This window comes from Erpetoichthys calabaricus, chromosome 4 (genome assembly GCF_900747795.2).
Source record: "Erpetoichthys calabaricus chromosome 4, fErpCal1.3, whole genome shotgun sequence".
Lineage (NCBI taxonomy): Eukaryota > Metazoa > Chordata > Cladistia > Polypteriformes > Polypteridae > Erpetoichthys > Erpetoichthys calabaricus.
The window spans coordinates 128,534,844-128,553,391 of NC_041397.2; the positions used below are offsets into that span (position 1 = coordinate 128,534,844).

The window sequence follows — 18,548 nt, forward strand, 5'->3', positions numbered from 1 at the left end:
CCGCTGTGACAGGTTACATTTGAACTGGAGGGGCACCAATGTATTGGGGAGGCATATGTGTAGGCTAGTCGAGGATTGTTTAAACTAGGGAATGGGGGGGGGCAGGGAGTTTAGGACAGGCCAGGTTTAGATCTATACATGGAAGAACAAACAATAGTGTAGAAATAAAAATGTATAGTAATGTAAATTCTAAGCAAACATTTAAATGTAGAAGGAGTAACACATTAAAAATAGCTTGCCTTAATGCTAGACGTATCAAAAATAAGGTAAGTGGGTTGGAGTTGTATGTAGCAGAGCATAATTATGATATTATAGCAATAACGGAAACCTGGATAAATAACAAAGATGGGGATGAGTGTAACATAGAGGGATACACATTTTTTAGGAAGGACAGACAGAACAGAAAAGGAGGGGAGGTTGCTGTTTATGCCAAACAGGATATAAATGTAAGTCCTCTTCAGTTGGATGATGAGCCCCATCTTAGTGAGGACATGTGGCTTCACCTGGAAAATATTAGGGAAAGAGGTCTTATTTTAGGAGTGTGTTATAGACTACCCAATTCAGACAGTAATTTCAACACACATCTTTTTAGTAATATCAAAAAGGCAAGTTTACAGGGAGATATTATAGTAATGGGGGACTTTAATTATCCAAATATTAACTGGGATAACCTTGCAGATGGAGGAGCACAAGAGCAGGAGTTTTTAGAGGTAATCAGTGACTGTTTTTTAACACAGCATGTTAAAGCACCAACACGGGGTGAAGCCTGTCTGGATTTAGTATTTTGTAATAATCAGGATAGAATTGAGGGTGTAGAGGTGATTGAACCACTAGGGTCAAGTGACCATAATGTAATACAATTCTCAGTATTTTGTAAGAGTACAGATGCAAAGACTAAAATTGTTAAGTTGAACTTTGGTAGGGCTAATTTTGAGCAGATGTGACAAAGTCTAAGGCAGATACACTGGGATAAGCTTTTAAGTGTGGAGACAGTCGAGAAGCAGTGGAACAGGTTTAAAAATATTTTACATGTAATGAAGGACAGATACATACCTAAATTTGGAATTAATAGGAAACTAAAAAAACCTCCACGGTGGATTAATAAAGATTTAAAAAAGAAGTTGCAAAGGAAAAAACTGCTTTATAAGGCATATAAGACTAATGACTGCAAAGTGAATTGTAGAGCGTATGAGAACATGAGAGCAACCATTAAGAAGGATATCAGGGAGGCTAAAAGACAGTTGGAGAGGAATATAGCAGATAAGGCGAAAGAAGACCCTAAGAGATTCTTTCAGTATTTTAGTAGTAAAAGAACAGTCAAGTAGGAGGTCAAGTGCATCAGAAATAGTAAAAGGGAATTAAAAGATACAGACAGTGAAATAGCGGATGCCCTAAACTTACATTTTTCTGAGGTGTTCACAAGTGAGCAAGTGTTTAACCTCCCAGAGGTAAACGGGACTACTAAGGAGGTACTGAGGGATTTGGGTATTGTAGAGGGAGAAGTGCTGCTCAGATTAAATAAGCTGAAATCAAACAAATCACCTGGACCAGATAATATTTACCCTCGAGTTCTTAAGGAGGCTAGCGAGTACATATATAAACCCTTGACACATATTTTTAGGATGTCACTGCACACTGGAGAGATTCCGAAGGACTGGAAAATGGCAAATATCATCCCATTATATAAAAAGGGTGACAGGGAAGATCCAAGCAACTACAGTGATCTCTCGCTATATTGCGCTTCGCCTTTCGCGGCTTCACTCTATCGCGGATTTTATATGTAAGCATATTTAAATATATATCGCGGATTTTTTCCTGGTTCGCGGATTTCTGAGGACAATGGGTCTTTTAATTTCTGGTACATGCTTCCTCAGTTGGTTTGCCCAGTTGATTTCATACAAGGGACGCTATTGGCAGATGGCTGAGAAGCTACCCAACTTACTTTTCTTTCTCTCTCTCTTGCGCTGCACATTCTCTGATACTGACGTAGGGGGATTGAGCAGGGGGGCTGTTCGCACACCTAGATGATACGGACGCTCGTTTAAAAATGCTGAAAGAGTTGCTACCTTCTGTGTGCAGCTGCTTCGTGAAGCGACATGCTGCACGGTGCTTCGCATACTTAAAAGCTCAAAGGGCACGTATTGATTTTTGACTGTTTGTTTTCCTCTGTCTCTCTCTCTCTCTCTCTCTCTTCCTGCTCCTGACGGAGGGGGTGTGAGCTGCCGCCTTCAACAGCTTTGTACCAGCGGTGCTTCGCATACTTAAAAGCCAAACAGCCCTATTGATTTGTTTGGTTTTCTCTCACTTTCTGACATTCAGTGCTCCTGATGCGCACTCCTTTGAAAAGGAAGGTATGTTTGCATTCTTTTAATTGTGAGACAGAACTGTCATCTCTGTCTTGTCATGGAGCACAGTTTAAACTTTTGAAAAAGAGACAAATGTTTGTTTGCAGTGTTTGAATAACGTTCCTGTCTCTCTACAACCTCCTGTGTTTCTGCGCAAATCTGTGACTCAAGCATGACAATATAAAAATAACCATATAAACATATGGTTTCTACTTTGCGGATTTTCTTATTTCGCGGGTGGCTCTGGAACACAACCCCCGCGATGGAGGAGGGATTACTGTATAGGCCAGTAAGCTTAACATGCATTACAGGAAAATTAATGGAAAGAATTATTAGGGATAAGATTGAGCAACACCTGGCAAGGACAGGAGTTATTAGGAACAGTCAGCATGGGTTCAGAAGAGGGAGGTCGTGTTTTACTAACATGCTGGAATTCTATGAGGAGGCAACAAAGGATACGATCAAAGTGGAGCATATGATACTATTTATCTGGAGTTTCAGAAAGCATTTGATTAGGTGCCACATGAGAGGTTGGGCATCAAATTAAAACAATTGGGAGTTCAGGGTGATGTTTTTAGATGGGTGCAGAATTGGCTCACACACAGGAAGCAGAGGGTAATGGTGTGACGAACCTCATTAGAACTGGCCGATGTTAAGAGTGGTGTTCCACAGGGGTCAGTGCTAGGGCCGCTGCTATTTTTAATATATATAAATGATTTAGATAGGAATATAAGTAACAAGCTGGTTAAGTTTGCAGATGATACCAAGATTGGTGGATTAGCAGATAATTTGGAATCCGTTATATCACTACAGAAGGACTTGGATAGCATACAGGCTTGGGCAGATTTGTGGCAGATGAAATTTAATGTCAGTAAATGTAAAGTATTACACATAGGAAGTAAAAATGTTAGGTTTTAATACACAATGGGCGGTCAGAAAATCAAGAGTACACCTTATGAGAAGGATTTAGGAGTCATAGTGGACTCTAAGCTATCGACTTCCCGACAGTGTTCAGAAGCCATTAAGAAGGCTAACAGAATGTTAGGTTATATAGCACGATGTGTGGAGTACAAGTCCAAGGAGGTTATGCTCAACCTTTCTAATGCACTGGTGAGGCCTCATCTTGAGTACTGTGTGCAGTTTTGGTCTCCAGGCTACAAAAAGGACATAGCAGCACTAGAAAAGGTCCAGAGAAGAGCGACTAGGCTGATTCCAAGGCTACAGGGGTTGAATTATTAGGAAGGATTAAAAGACCTGAGCCTTTACAGTTTAAGCAAAAGAAGATTAAGAGGTGACATGACTGAAGTGTTTAAAATTATGAAGGGAATTAGTACAGTGGATCGAGACTGTTATTTTAAAATGAGTTCATCAAGTACACGGGGACACAGTTGGAAATTTGTTAAGGGTAAATTACGCACAAACATTAGAAAGTTTTTCTTTACACAAAGAACAATAGATACTTGGAATAAGCTACCAAGTAGTGTGGTAGACAGTAAGACGTTAGGGACTTTCAAAACTCGACTTGATGTTTTTTTGGAAGAAATAAGTGGATAGGACTGGCGAGCTTTGTTGGGCTGAATGGCCTGTTCTCATCTAGAGTGTTCTAATGTTCTAATGTTCTAAAGACCATCTCGAGTGTTCGACAATGGCTGTTAGGATGCCGGGCCTAATGTAGCTGCAGGTAATGTACTTCTATATCTGGGTTCTGGAATGGAAAGGGGATATCGTCTTTCCCTCCTTGACCTTCCATTATCAAGACTTCCTGACCATGTAAGGATGTGAGGTCCATACTGGCTGGGAGGCCAGTTCATCCTTTACACTAGTTATGTCCCTTTGCTTGTATTTATGTATAGTTATTCTACCTTAGTATTTAACTTTTTTTTTTAACTCAGTCAACTGCCTGGGCATTGAGTAATTTTCTCTTTGACTCCAAGTTGGTCTACTTTTATTATTATTCACTTATTTGTCAGACGTCTTTATCCAAGGCAACTTGCAACATTCTGAGACACAATTAAGTACATTTCTCTTTTGTTTCCAATTTGAGCTCAGACAGGTAAAGTGACTTCCTCATTGGCATACATAACCAAGCTCCATCTTCATCTCGGTGTTTTCTTTCTTTGGGTGTATTGGTATATTAATCATTAAAGAACTCTTTACTATTAAATAACTCATGTTACAACATCCAATGTACTGGGCCCCTTCTATTTTTTCATGATTTCAGCTTTAACTCTCAGTTAAAAAAGTTGAAACATTCACCTCCTTCAACCTTTTTTCATAGCTCATACCTAACAGTCCCTGAATAGACCCATCCAAACGGTGCACATGTTGTTAGCTAAAGAAAATGCTTTTAATTCCTGGTGCATTTTGACACTTGACATTCACAATTTAAAAAGCACCAGTTTATTGTGATGTTTAATTGTATTATATTCAAATTATTCACTTGTCTAATGAGGACTGGCACTTACTAAATGAACAGAGCTTAAGTTGATCTCTGAAAGTATTTAACCCATAGTTAAAGCCTGGATTTGAGGGAACTGAGCGAATTAACATGTGTTAGGTTAGATTCCCATTTTTGCGTAAACAAAAGACGTGAATTAAATCATTTGCATTTTCTTGCGAGTAGGTTTATGTGTTTCCATGTGTTATTCAGCATGCATCAGCCTGTCATTTTGTGTTTAAATGATATAACAATAATACTATTGCCTACATACATTAGCAGAGAGTGTGCACATAAATTTCACCCCATGTGGTCATATAAATTAATTTTCCACTGTTGATTTATGGGAGCCCACTACTTTGGTCACTCATGGAAGGAGTTTGGGGTGGGGGACTCACTTGAAAGAGATGTCATTGCAGCAAACAGCGCAGGACTTTCAAGCAGTTTGACACTGGCCGTCCTTAACTGCGGATGTGAGTTATTTGAGGACAGTACACAATATTTCCTCTTACTTCCCGATCATATTGAAGCGGAGTTGGCCTTTCTTCAGAAATACATCTTCTGAGTTTTACTTTGAAAGATACAATGAGAAGTGAAGCAAAACGACACCTTTTATTGGCTAACAGAACAGATTACAATATGCAAGCTTTTGAGACAAATCAGGCCCCTTCTTCAGGAAAGCTTGTATATGTTAATCTGTTCAGTTAGCCAATAAAAGGTGTCATTGCATCCATAATGGCTAACATGGTACAACACAATACTACTGCTTTGAAAGATGACAACTTCTGAATTATTAACTGCATTGAAAGGACGCTTCATGGGGAGAATGAAACTCCTTGTTTAAGAAAGAGTGAGAGAAGTGAACCACGCATGTGTCTGTGAAGTTCATTATCAAACGTATAGAACCTGGGGTAATGTTTTGCAGAGCAGAATTATATGTGAGTGACGACACCAGCAAATGACAGGGAATGACAATAAGATGGTCTTCCTGTTTTTTGGGTGTTTTACTGCTATCCATCCATCCATTATCCAACCTGCTATATCCTAACACAGGGTCACGGGGGTCTGCTGGAGCCAATCCCAGCCAACACAGGGCACAAAGCAGGAACAAATCCGGGCAGGGCGCCAGCCCACACACACACACACACCAAGCACTCACTAGGGACAATTTAGGATCACCAATGCACCTAACCTGCATGATGTCTTTGGACTGTGGGAGGAAACCCACACAGACGCGGGGAGAACATGCAAACTCCAAGCAGAGAGGACCCGGGAAGCGAACCCAGGTCTCCTTACTGCGAGGCAGCAGCGCTACCCACTGCGCCACCGTGCCGCCCTTCAAAGTTACCTCCAAAGATGGCAGTGGTGGGATTCAAAACCATGCCTCCTGAGAGACTGGAGCCTTAATCCAGCGCCTTAGCCACACTATCGCGCTGTTGTTTTACTGCTAATTAAATAAAAAAAAAGTAAACAAAAATTCAAGATAGGTGTCTCTGTTGATTTCACAGGGCACTATCAGCACACAGAAAATATTCAGTGTGTGACTTTTATAAAAATGCATTGTGTTCCTCGGAAATCGTATGATCGGGAACCATAGAATTTGAATGATTTTATAGGTGTGCAGTGGAAATAATGCAGTTAAGTTCTTTTTAAGTCTTTTCCAAACTACACCATCCAGTAGATTTTCTTCTTTCTGAGCGAACCTTACCAATTGCTGACACCCTGTGACTTTTACAGTCCTGCTCTTTGGAGGTCACCATGTTGATTTGATTTGGTTTCATTAAATGCGTAATAGTTAATAACTTGAATCTGTGATGTGGAACTCTGGTCTACAAGCAATACTATCAGGTGGTTTTTACCGCAACTTTGCTGTAAGGTTTCTCTAGTTTATTCATTAAGTAATATATTGATTTCCATTTTATAAAATACCTCTGCTGGTGAAGGGCAATTCCATCCATCCATCCATTTTCCAACCCGCTGAATCCGAACACAGGGTCACGGGGGTCTGCTGGAGCCAATCCCAGCCAACACAGGGCACAAGGCAGGAACCAATCCTGGGCAGGGTGCCAACCCACCACAGGACACACGCAAACACACCCACACACCAAGCACACACTAGGGCCAATTTAGAATCACCAATCCACAATAACCTGCATGTCTTTGGAGCGCCCGGAGGAAACCCACGCAGACACGGGGAGTACATGCAAACTCCACGCAGGGAAGACCCAGGAAGCGAACCCGGGTCTCCTAACTGCGAGGTAGCAGCGCTACTACTGCACCACTGTGCCACCCTGAAGGGCATTTCGTGCTTTATATACACAACATTGAGTTTTATAGAAATACATATGACTCTTAAATTCAGCAAACATAAGGCAATCTATTTTGTCATAACATGATTAACTGCTCTCTGTGTTATTGTTTTTTTTTTCTTCTACCTGCAAATTCATATTAATCCCCAAATCTGAAATGTTTTTTTGTGTTTTTTAATCTAGTACTGCAGGACCTCCTTGAGAAATATCAACTCATTCCACCTCATGTGTCTCATCACTTGAATGTGAAGAAGTCCTTCATGTGCTGTGCTGTCATTCAGGTGGAGAAGCAGCTTGTTAAAACTGAAAAAGGCAGCAGCTCACATAAAGACGCTAAGCGTTCAACTTACTCCAAACTTGGAAAAGCCCTAGACATTGTTAAGGAGAGTGAAGGTGTGTTATTTATAAGGGAAGATGTTGCATGTCAAATGATAGTTTTATTTATCTTTAGCACTGCAAGTTTTTGGTATATTTTCATTACTTGTTAATGATCTTTTAAATTAATATTTCACTTTATGTCATTATTTCTGTTATGTTCATCACTGAAGAGCCATAATATTCTTTTGTTAGTTGCATTTCTTCAAATGAGACTATATTTTAATTTTTATGCTCTGGCACTCTACAAGGAAGTTCCATTCATTCGTTCTTTTTTGTGCTCACTTTCTCAATTGCATGAAAAACTGTTACACTGTGGTGCTCTGCAAACCAGCTTTTTAGGATAAGAGAAATCACCAGCAGACTCCAAACTTTTAGTTGTGCAGATAATGTGATGAATGTAGTTAGGACTAGCTTAATAATTAATGCCACTGAAGCAAGGCACATTTTTGTTTGAACCCCTCAAAAATCTTAAATAGGCAAGAGCCAATACACTTTAGTCAAATATAATATGCATTGCGATACAGGCTTCTCAATACAATACTCCCATGATACAGTGCATCCTCGAAAAAAACAAAATTAGGAATAAATACTGTAACTCAATCATGTATACTGCTTTTGGAAAAAGTCTTGAAAGATTAGGTTTAAAGGAATAAAACACACAAAATAGGCATTAATAACAAAAATGTGTTAATTCTTCACAGCTTCTGTTTGACTTTCAAAAAAAGAAAAAAAATGTTGCCAAACGAAACTTGAATGTTTTGCTGTCCTTGTAAAACTGAGGCATTTTACAGATTTTGTACATGTGACTGACAACTTCATAACATTCCAGAATTAAACAAAATTCCACAAAATGACATAATACCTGTATATATACACAAAATGATATGTGAAAAAAACAGGAAATGAATGACAGCATCATGCGCTAAAAATTAGCTTTAAAGAGCACAGAGTTGACTCTTCAATGTCTGTAGTGTGGCGAAGCTGTGTAAATAGACTCATGTGCAACTCCAATTTTTAAAGGTAATATAGAAACAAATAACTAGATGTGTAAATGATAAAGTTCATAATTAACTAATTTTTAGATTATTTTGTAATGCTTTGCTACTGCTTCTTCCAGTACCAGGGGGAGAGAGGGAGAAAACAGGAGCACATTAAGAGAGCAAGAATGAGAGGAACAGAAGGGCGTCCTGCAGACAGGAGAGTGCATTCTGCACATTTAAATGCTGACTGACTATACCTGTACATTTAGCAAAATATCATCGCTTCTTTCAATATATGGTATTCCAGCCTTGCATAGTATCCAATGAGCAACGAAGCCACCGGTTCTGTTTTTTTGCTTAGAAATTTACACTTTTTAAAAATTTATTATTATTATTTGTCTGGAAAGCCATATATATGTGTCTTTGAACTTCAAAGTCTGAAGGCAACTCTCAGCATGTCTCCTACGCCTTTACTCCTCCATGTACATCTCACACTTCCTCTTTTGAGCATGTCACAAAGCCAAAATGACCAATTACACCAAAGTCAAACTGTACAATCATTGTGCTCTGAAGAACTGGACGGCCTTAGCGTTTTATTATTAGATATACGCACACACACACACAGACACACACTTCCATATATTTGATCTGTTCCTATCCTTTATTTAAACTGGAAACAGATTTAATTAAAAAAACACCAATATAGTGAATCTTGAGTAAATACACAAATATCTGTTTGGGGTTTAACTTTTTCTTGGAGGCATATGCTCCAGCACACTCAGTTTTCCTGCTAAATAATGCTGGCAGCATGCAAAAAAACAAGGAAAGAAGGAAACATACAAAAAGTAGTTTTATTCTGCAAGTTGCAAGAGTACCAGAATTATAATATGGAATAAAACAAAGTAGTCTTAGCTTCATGAAAATATTTCTGTGATATACAGAAATCCTGAATTTGTATACAGTTGCAAGGAAAGCTTGTGAATCCTTTGGGATTACCTGGCTTTCTGCATAAATTAGCTTTTAGAGAAATTGCCATTTTAGAGATCCATGTTTTTGCATCTTAGGCAGTAAATGTATAAACCATGTTCAGTGTTGACAAGAACAATGTATTAATAGTTTAAGGAGGTTGTATTTGTCTGTTATTGTGTCTTGGTTTGTGATCACACCACATCTTTATGAGTATGAGTATTAATTCAGAAATCTATTTAATTCCAAACTTTTTCTTGCATATGTACATTAGTAACCATATCAACATAATTTATCATCAAGGTACTTTTCTTTAACTTAGCATTAAAGGCATTTGGACATTTTTTCTTAGAATTCATAAATCATGGCCTTAAATGTATAGTATTTTTTTGAAGTATTTATATTGAATGCTACCTCCAGGAGATTAGCTTTACATCCCAGCCATTTACCGTCTTCCTGCATTTTGCAAATTCTAACAAAGTCTGCATGGTTTTTTTTTTCCCTAGATGCTCTGCTTTTCTCCCAAATCCCAAAAACATGTCTATTGGGTCAATTGGTGATACTAAACTGACCTGAGCTAATGAGTTATTCTATTGCCTGGTGCTTAAACCACAGTTTGTTCCTCAGTTATCCCCAAAACTGCCAAGATAAGGTCTGGCTATCCTTATCCTTAAAAGCATTCAAAAATGGGAAATACACTGTTCTCAGAGCAAAAGCTGCACAATTTCATCTGCATTTACTTGGTCTAAGTCTGGTATAGTGTGGAGTTCTTTTCTTAAATACAGTACACTGAATTATGGTCCGATTATGGACTTAAAGGTGATGAAGTGACATCATCACATCAAGTCCAAACTAAAGTCATCTTGCATTTATTAAATGAACTGACAACAGAATTTGTAACTTTAGTCTTTGAAATGTCCTTGATGCATAGTATTCCAGCTTCCATTTCCGGGTTCAATTTGGACAAGACATTAAAAAAAAAAAAGAAATAAAATTCAATTAATCATATTGGTACTTTACAAAAACAGACTTGTACATTGGTAGCAGGTGTCTTTAAAATAAGTGGAGAATTTGGGGGTTAAAGTAGTCCAGATGAGGTCTCTCCTTTCAGATCTGCATAATGCCATCCTTGAACTGTCTGAAGGAGTAATGTTTTCATCATTTGTCATACATAACACTGCAAAAAATATACATTTCCAAAATGCTTATTCTCAGAAAATATTAGTAAACAGTCAGCTTAAAAATAAAACTACTTAGGAGTTTGGCCTAGTGGCTTTATGGTTTAGTTCTGACCTGACTCTCCATGTGGGTCTGAGCAAGTCACGTAACTGCTCTGGAATTCGGTAGCAGTGTTTTCTAGTTGAGTCCATACAGGAAAAACAGTCTACTGGGTGATAACGTGGCACAGCCATTGGGGTGCGATTTGGGCCAAGACACAGGGCCATACTTTTATAGATGATAACATAAAGGTATGACTGAAGCAAAGAAAAGGGATTCAAAGTTCAAGATGCTGTCAGTTAGGACTCCAATACTGGTCAACAAAGAAAGGATAATTTTGAAAGAACTCATTTTTAGCAAGAAAGGGGCATCCTTTAAATGTTTCAGGAAGATAATGTGGTCAACAGAACAGAATTCAAAGTAGCAGTGAGGCCAAGCAGGGGAAGCACACAGGGATAGTGTGCTAGGGATAGTCATCATCAGTATTGACGAGGAGGTCATTCTCAATTTGGACAGGGGCATTTTCAGGGCAGTTCTGAGAAATTCGTACTAGAAAGAAATATTTACATTAGTTAGGCTCTAAATCAGCTGAGATGGAAGAATGTGCTCAAATGTTTTACACAAGGAAGGTAAATGTTAGATTGGACAGAAGGATTAAGGACTGGTTTCTTTAGTAGGTAGAACTTCCACAAGCTTAAGGAGACAGGGATCCAAACAGGCTGATTTTATTTAAATACAATGTAATGTACTTCACAACATTAAGTGTTGCTTTCATAATTTATTCTGACCAAACTATACAGTTAAAAATCTGTGTGGAATCAGCTTTATGCAAGGATTTTCACACAAATATGCATTAAATGCATGGGAGCTACACTAAGCTTTAGAATGCTTTAAATGTTACATTTAATAAATAATACCACATTAGCTTCCAGAATTTTTATCTTATAGTAATTCATAGCACTAATTAAAAAAAATGTATTTCTACATTTCCAGCTTTTTAAATGAGGCTTGAATGATTGACTATGGATCATCTAATCTCCTGAACCTTCTTTCATAATGCACCCCATAACAGCAATCAGTAAATGAAGGTTGAGATAGTTTTACTGTGGAATTGTGTGGAGTTTACTTGTTCTCCTCATGTTTGAATGGACTTTCTTGGGGTCACCCAGGTTTCATTCCACTTTCCAAAGACATGAACGACAAGTTAATTGGTGACTTTGACCTGGCCTGATGGGGAGGGCATGTGAATTGGCTCTGTGATAGACTGGTGCCCTCCTTCAAGTTCATATTCTGCCCTGTGTCCAGGATAAGCTCTGGTTACCTATGACCTTGAAATGTGTTAAATAGGTATAGAAAACAGGTGAATGGATGGATGTGTCATATCCGAAAACAATGCTGAAATGTGAATCCTATAGTTCAATACTTACTGTAACTGCCATGCCACCTTATTTCACCAGATGACCCAGTGGATATTGTCTCCAAGGTGAAGTCTTTTTGTCGGGAAAAGCATTATGATTGCCCTGTAGAAGAATTTACTAAGAAAGACAAAAATTTCATATGCGAGCTTACTTGCACTCTGAAGTTTTCATACCTTGGCAATGGTGAGTTACATGTTTTGTGATCTTTTTCCTTATACATTATAATGTACAAAAACCTCTAAAAAAAGTAGACTTTTACATGATTGTGTTATTTAGTTTTTGTAAATGCAGAGAATATCCCCAAGTCTGTGTGGATTTCTTCCGACAATATAAACATATGAATGTTAGGCTTACTTTTTCCCCTTATTTCTGAAGAACTCTCATTGAAAGCACTTAAAGGTTTGTATAGCTGTGGTAGCAGGAGGAAAATTTGTAGTCAGAATCTGACTACCTTGACATTATCCTTGAGAGCAAGTCGTGTCATTATCCCAGCACTACATTCATATGTCAAATAAAGCAAATAAATAATGTAGCAATACAGATTAGCTAAAACAGATCTTCATAGATACCTCTCTTTATGCTGTATGAAGTAACCGGGCTTGCAACCATCAAAAAATTGGCAAATCTACACGTGGTATTAAGATTAACAGCCATGCACAATGTGCTGTCAACACAAAACAAGATTCACCTTCACAGCCACAGCAACAGCAATGTGACTATGTTTTTTTTTTATTTATTACAGTATTTATCAAATGCTAATAAAGTGTTAGTTCTTTACATCAAGAATAATGACCTCTTTAAAATATATTTTATATTTTCTTCTCTGTAACCTGGCTAATTATTGTGGTGTGATGGCCACCTTGTCCTCCTTATATTTTGTTTAGATATGCACAGAAGAATTCTTTTTCATTTTAATTGTTCTGAAAGCATCTTCATTTGACCCTTTTGCTGTTATGTGCCACTCATCGCAATACATGCTCTGTATGCATATTTCTCTAATTTGATGACATCTTCTCATTATTTTCTCTTCCTGCAGTCGATCCTTCTCTGGTTATTTTTGTTCCTTTCTTTATTAGTATCAAACTTACTCCACTATAATTGATTTGATTATTGAGCTTTGGAATTTCTATTCAATCTGGAACAAGAAGCTTTCTAGTAAAGGCTTTGCCTTCCCAATTTTAGAATCTTATAACTTGGTGCCATCAAATGTCTGCATTTTGAATAATGATGCACAGTGTTCTGGTGAACAAGGCGGTCATATTGTGGTCACTGAGTACAGAAGCTGCCTAAGTTAATGGAAGCCTGGTAACAAATTTTATGTGAAGATTTTTGTAACTGCTTACTTACCATAAGTTGTCCAATGCTTCACTGTAAGATATACAAACCTACTACTGCAACTAACCTATTTGCATTTTAGATGATAAAGCATACAAGCATTTCATTCTAGCTCTGTCTTGATGCTGTTTATTGTGAATCTGAGGCATATTTGTAGCATTGGTCTTCAGATTAACTATTTATTTGAAAAACCCAACTTTAGTCATCATTTTTCAGGTCAGTGATAATGGGTGTGTGTGCATGTGTGTATATTTCGCTATGTTGTCAACTTTGGTTGCTTGTACTCTATGACTGTAAGTCTCTAAACATTTTCACAATAAAATGTGGGATTGGCTCCAGCAGACCCCTGTGACCCTGTAGTTAGGATATAGCGGGTTGGATAATGGATGGATGGATGTTCTTCCCCTGATTGCATTCACACCAAGTCTTTCTGATACCCAAACATAATTTTGTTTTCAAATGTCTAGGGAGTTTCAAGCACATTATATTTCAAGTAAATTTGATATAAAATGTAATTTGGATTTTACAAATCTATGTTATTGTGATTTGTGTTTGGAAATAACAATGATAATGTATTTCTTGTATAGCCCAGATTCACACAAAGAATGTGTCAATGGGCTTTAACAAGACCTGTTTAATTGACAGCCCCCCAACCTTGACCCTCTAAGAAGATAAGAAAAAACTCCCAAAAATGTCCATGAAAAACAGGAAGGAATCTTAGGAAGGGCAATTTAAAGACAGACCCCCTCCAGGTAGGCTGAGTGTGCGATGGGTGACAAAGAATGTGGTAAATGCAACACAGAAAACAGAATACAAGTAAGTCCTCATCACAGAGCTAGATGACCAATTTATCAGGGCCACATCAGAAATACAATGTAATAATACAATACAATTTATTTTTTGCACAGCACTCTTCACCAAGTGCAGGCGCAGAGAGCCGCGACCATTCCCAAGGCAAAGTGCAAGGAGAGATTATACCACTCACTAAATTCAGAACTAGCACTTACATAGACACAGATTTGTTAAAATGCACAGGAAACAAACTCAGAACTGATTAACATAAGTGAAAAACAACAATACCTGTCCAATAATTAATTGATGAACTATGGCCCTTTAATAACGGAGGAGATGAAATTGTGAGAAGGAGACTTAAAGACAAAGTCATACATAGTCTTAGTCCTAGAAACCTCGGCCAATCTATCCAATGATTCCAATGCTTCTTTATGTGAGTAGACTTTTCCATGGGCAGAAGAATAACTTTGCCATAGAGCAGTGGCACCAAGTACCCGAGAAGAGAAACAGAAGGGTTAACAGTATGCATAGCTAATCAGCAGCTCTAGTCAGGGTATGCTAGACTAACAAACACCACTTTTACATACCCATGTGGCCCAGGTTTAAAGAAGGAAAGCACATGATTGAGCAGAAGGCAGCCAGTGTTATAGGGGTGCAAGAGATGAAATTCCTAGTCTGGATGTGACAGAAGCTATGTAAGGAAGTGGACAGATGGCATGTAGTGGTTTTCAGATCATATTAAAAAACATGCATATATTGACAGAACGTAGTCATAAGGTTTATGTTTTGTAATAGTAGCTGGGCATGTCACAAAAAATAATACTTGGTACCAAACTGATTCCAAAATTCATTTTTACAATATTGGTAGTACTGAGCTAAGGTCAGTACTGTGCACGTGTGACTGCAAGTAGACAAACTACTTTGGTAGACACAATAATACATGATAAAAATATGAGTAAAATTATATATAGAAATCAAAAAGTCATGTGTGGAAATGCTTTTTCTTCAAGGTAAGAGAATTTCAGCGCACGATTGTGGGAACTGTACTTATTAAAAAAGTGCCAAAACAGACACACAGGCTTTTGTTATTGCTTCTTTTATCTCATTATGGAGTTAGTTCTGAAATAGATTAGTCCTTACTTAGTGTAATAATGTTACTGATCAGATGTGAGCTGCAACTGTTTAACATGTAGTGTTAAGAATTTGTAAGACAAGATGAAATAATGGCAAGATTAATCTCTTTTTAATAATGTGTCCTACACAGTCCTGATAAAGTAATGGAGCACATCTACAGATGTCCATCCAGGCATCAATTTATTTTCATAAGTGGTGCATGCATCCATAATTATGCATGTAGCACTATGGGTTGTAAGAGGTAACTGCACACTGGCAATACAAACATCGATGTAGCAAGCAAACTCTGTGAACTGGTGAACGGTGGAAGAGGATATTGTACAGATACAGTGATGGTGGTGGGTATTTTTTTCTCATTCCTGTCTGCAGTTGCTCTTAATGGAAGAGGCATCCCTGAGTAAATTATTCATTCTTCTAAACTCTGGTGGGAGTTATTCATTTTTCTAAGAAGCAGTGTACAAAAGGGGATTTTTCCATCATATCAGGATTGTATATATCGCCATTGATGGGGGGGTTGGGGAAGATTGTTCTCAGCATTTGTTTCATATGTTTGTTATTGCCTTTTGTTAAATATATACCAAATATATATAGGGCGGCACGGTGGCGCAGTGGTAGCGCTGCTGCCTCGCAGTTAGGAGACCCAGGTTTGCTTCCCGGGTTCTCCCTGCCTGGAGTTTGTATGTTCTCCCCATGTCTGCGTGGGTTTCCTCCGGGCGCTCCGGTTTCCTCCCACAGTCCAAAGACATGCAGGTTAGGTGGATTGGCGATTCTAAATTGGCCCTAGTGTGTGCTTGGTGTGTTTGTGTGTGTCCTGCGATGGGTTGGCACCTTGTTCGGGATTGGTTCCTGCCTTGTGCCCTGTGTTGGCTGGGATTGGCTCCAGCAGATCCCCGTGACCCTGTGTTCGGATTCAGCGGGTTGGAAAATGGATGGATGGATGGATATATATATATATATATATATATATATATATATATATATATATATATATATATATATATATTTTTTTTTTTTTTTTTTTTTTTTTTTTAATTTTTAAATTTTGACCAGTAGGAAGTGTTGCAGCACCCCAAACCTCAGATACCAACACACAAACACAAGTCCTGGGATCAAACAAGTAAGTTATTAACAATAATATCTTAACAAGGCTTCTTCAAATGCACACAATTCCTCTTTGTTTCTCTTTTACCTCTCCTTCACATCTCCAGGAGAGCTTTGTCCTCCTTTCACCCAACTCCGACTTGCCTGGATTATACAGTATATCTTCTTCTTTCGGCTGCTCCCATTAGGGGTTGCCACAGCAGATCATCTTCTTCCATATCTTCCTGTCTTCTGCATCTTGCCCTGTTACACCCATCACCTTCATGTCTTCTCTCACCACATCCATAAACCTCCTCTTAGGCCTTCCTCTTTTCCTCTTACCTGGCAGTTCCATCCTTAACATCCTTTTCCCAATATACTCAGCATCTCTTCTCTGCACATGTCCAAACCAACGCAATCTCACCTCTCTGACTTCATCTTCAACTGAGCTGACCCTCTAATGTCCTCATTTCTAATCCTGTCCATCCTCATCACACCCAAGGCAAATCTTAGCATTTTTAACTCTGCCACCTCCAGCTCTGTCTTCTGTTTTTTGGTCATAATTTTGTTTATATTTAAATACAGGTAAAATTCTGTTACAATGAACATCTTTACAATGAAATTTTCATTACAACAAAGTATTTTTATGGTCCTGACAGTTTCCCCATATGACACGAGTCTATAGAAATCTCATTACTACGAAATACATTCAGCAGATACTTTCATTACAACGAAGTGTCCAAAAGACCTTGAAATGCCTGAATGAATCATCCACAGAGCAGTTAGTTCTGTGGTCGCAGCTCAGTTGTTCACAACGATCCCCCAAATGAAACATTGTAAATTTTTTTTTCTTTCTTCGAACTTTCCTTTACTCTTTTTTGCTGTTTTTGTTTCCTGCGGTTTTCAGTGATACCTTTTGCTTATTGCTCCTCATCATTTGAAAAACATCCATTGGAATTTAACTCAATGTCACCCTCCTATAGAAATGGCAGACACGAAAAAACGATAACAGTTCATATAGAAAAAAAAACCTTTACATTTGTGCAGCTCTTGATTGCAGCAAAAAGGAAAAAGACGTTGGCAGTGAATTCGTAATTTTGCCATCGACACTGTCAACTTTCTTGAAAGACCAAGCAAAAAAAGAAGAAAAATCTCGGGTTGCAAACGTATGCGAACTGCTGCATTTGAAGACACCAAAAAAGCCGTTTTTATGTGGTTCAGTGATGCTTGTTCAAGAAACATTCCTATTAATGCGGCACTCATTCAAGAAAATGTGAGGTTTCTAAACTCTCTTGGGACCTCCCCCAACTGGACAACATGCGGAAGAGCGTCCCGAAGTGCGATCACCGCGTCTGTGGAAGACAGTTTATCCATTGCCGGGGCAACAGCAGGCTTACAGCTCTGCTGCAGCTCGCCACCTAAGAAAACAGAAATGATTTCGATTGGTGAAAGCAAGGAACATTGTAAATGCAGGAAACAGGATTATTTGGCCACTAACCTGGCCACGACCCTGCCTGACTGCTGTGTCTGTGTATAGGAGAGTGGCAGATCACGCTACAATAAATAACCGTGCTGTTCCTGTTTCAAGCTGAATAAAGCTGGTTTTGCTAAAGTACTGAAACTCAGCCTTGTGTGTTGGGGTGTAATTCAGGGACTTATAGCGCGACCCAATCTTTTAGGATTTGCTTCTGTGGCGCTTCACCGCAGTGCTATAAGCCTACTGTTGCCCTGCCCCGGCAAAGGACAAACAATCTTAAACAGACGTGGCAATCGTGCTTCGGGACGCACTTCAGGGTGACGTTCCCGTTGGTTGGGGGGGATCTGATTGATAACTGTGCTGCCCACAACATGCTTCCTCATTTAGATAATGTTCGCATTCAATTCCTCCCAACCAATTGCACAGCAGTGCTTCAGCCATTGGGTTTGGACATCATTCACACCCTGAAAGTATATTATCGCAAGGAAATGCTGAGAAAAATTCTCGGCAGCATAACTTGTAGACAGGAGAAGATTAAAATTAACGAGAAAGAAGCTATTGAAATGATTGCGAACGCCTGGACGCAACTTAAAGAAAGCATTATAGCAACAAATACAGAACCTCATTACAACGAAATTTTCATTACAACGAATTATTTTTTAGGTCCCTGGCAGTTCGT

The 18,548-nt window shown here is 38.6% G+C and overlaps 1 protein-coding gene across 1 annotated transcript in view; it reads left to right on the forward strand.

Annotated features, from left to right (window-relative positions):
* Positions 1 to 18,548, forward strand: part of LOC114650257 (uncharacterized) — a 113,860-nt gene that overhangs the window by 83,556 nt on the left and 11,756 nt on the right. The window contains exons 21-22 of the mRNA XM_028799782.2: positions 7,275 to 7,484; positions 12,091 to 12,234. Of these exons, the coding sequence (XP_028655615.2) occupies positions 7,275 to 7,484; positions 12,091 to 12,234 (354 nt within the window). The remainder of the gene's footprint in view (positions 1 to 7,274; positions 7,485 to 12,090; positions 12,235 to 18,548) is intronic.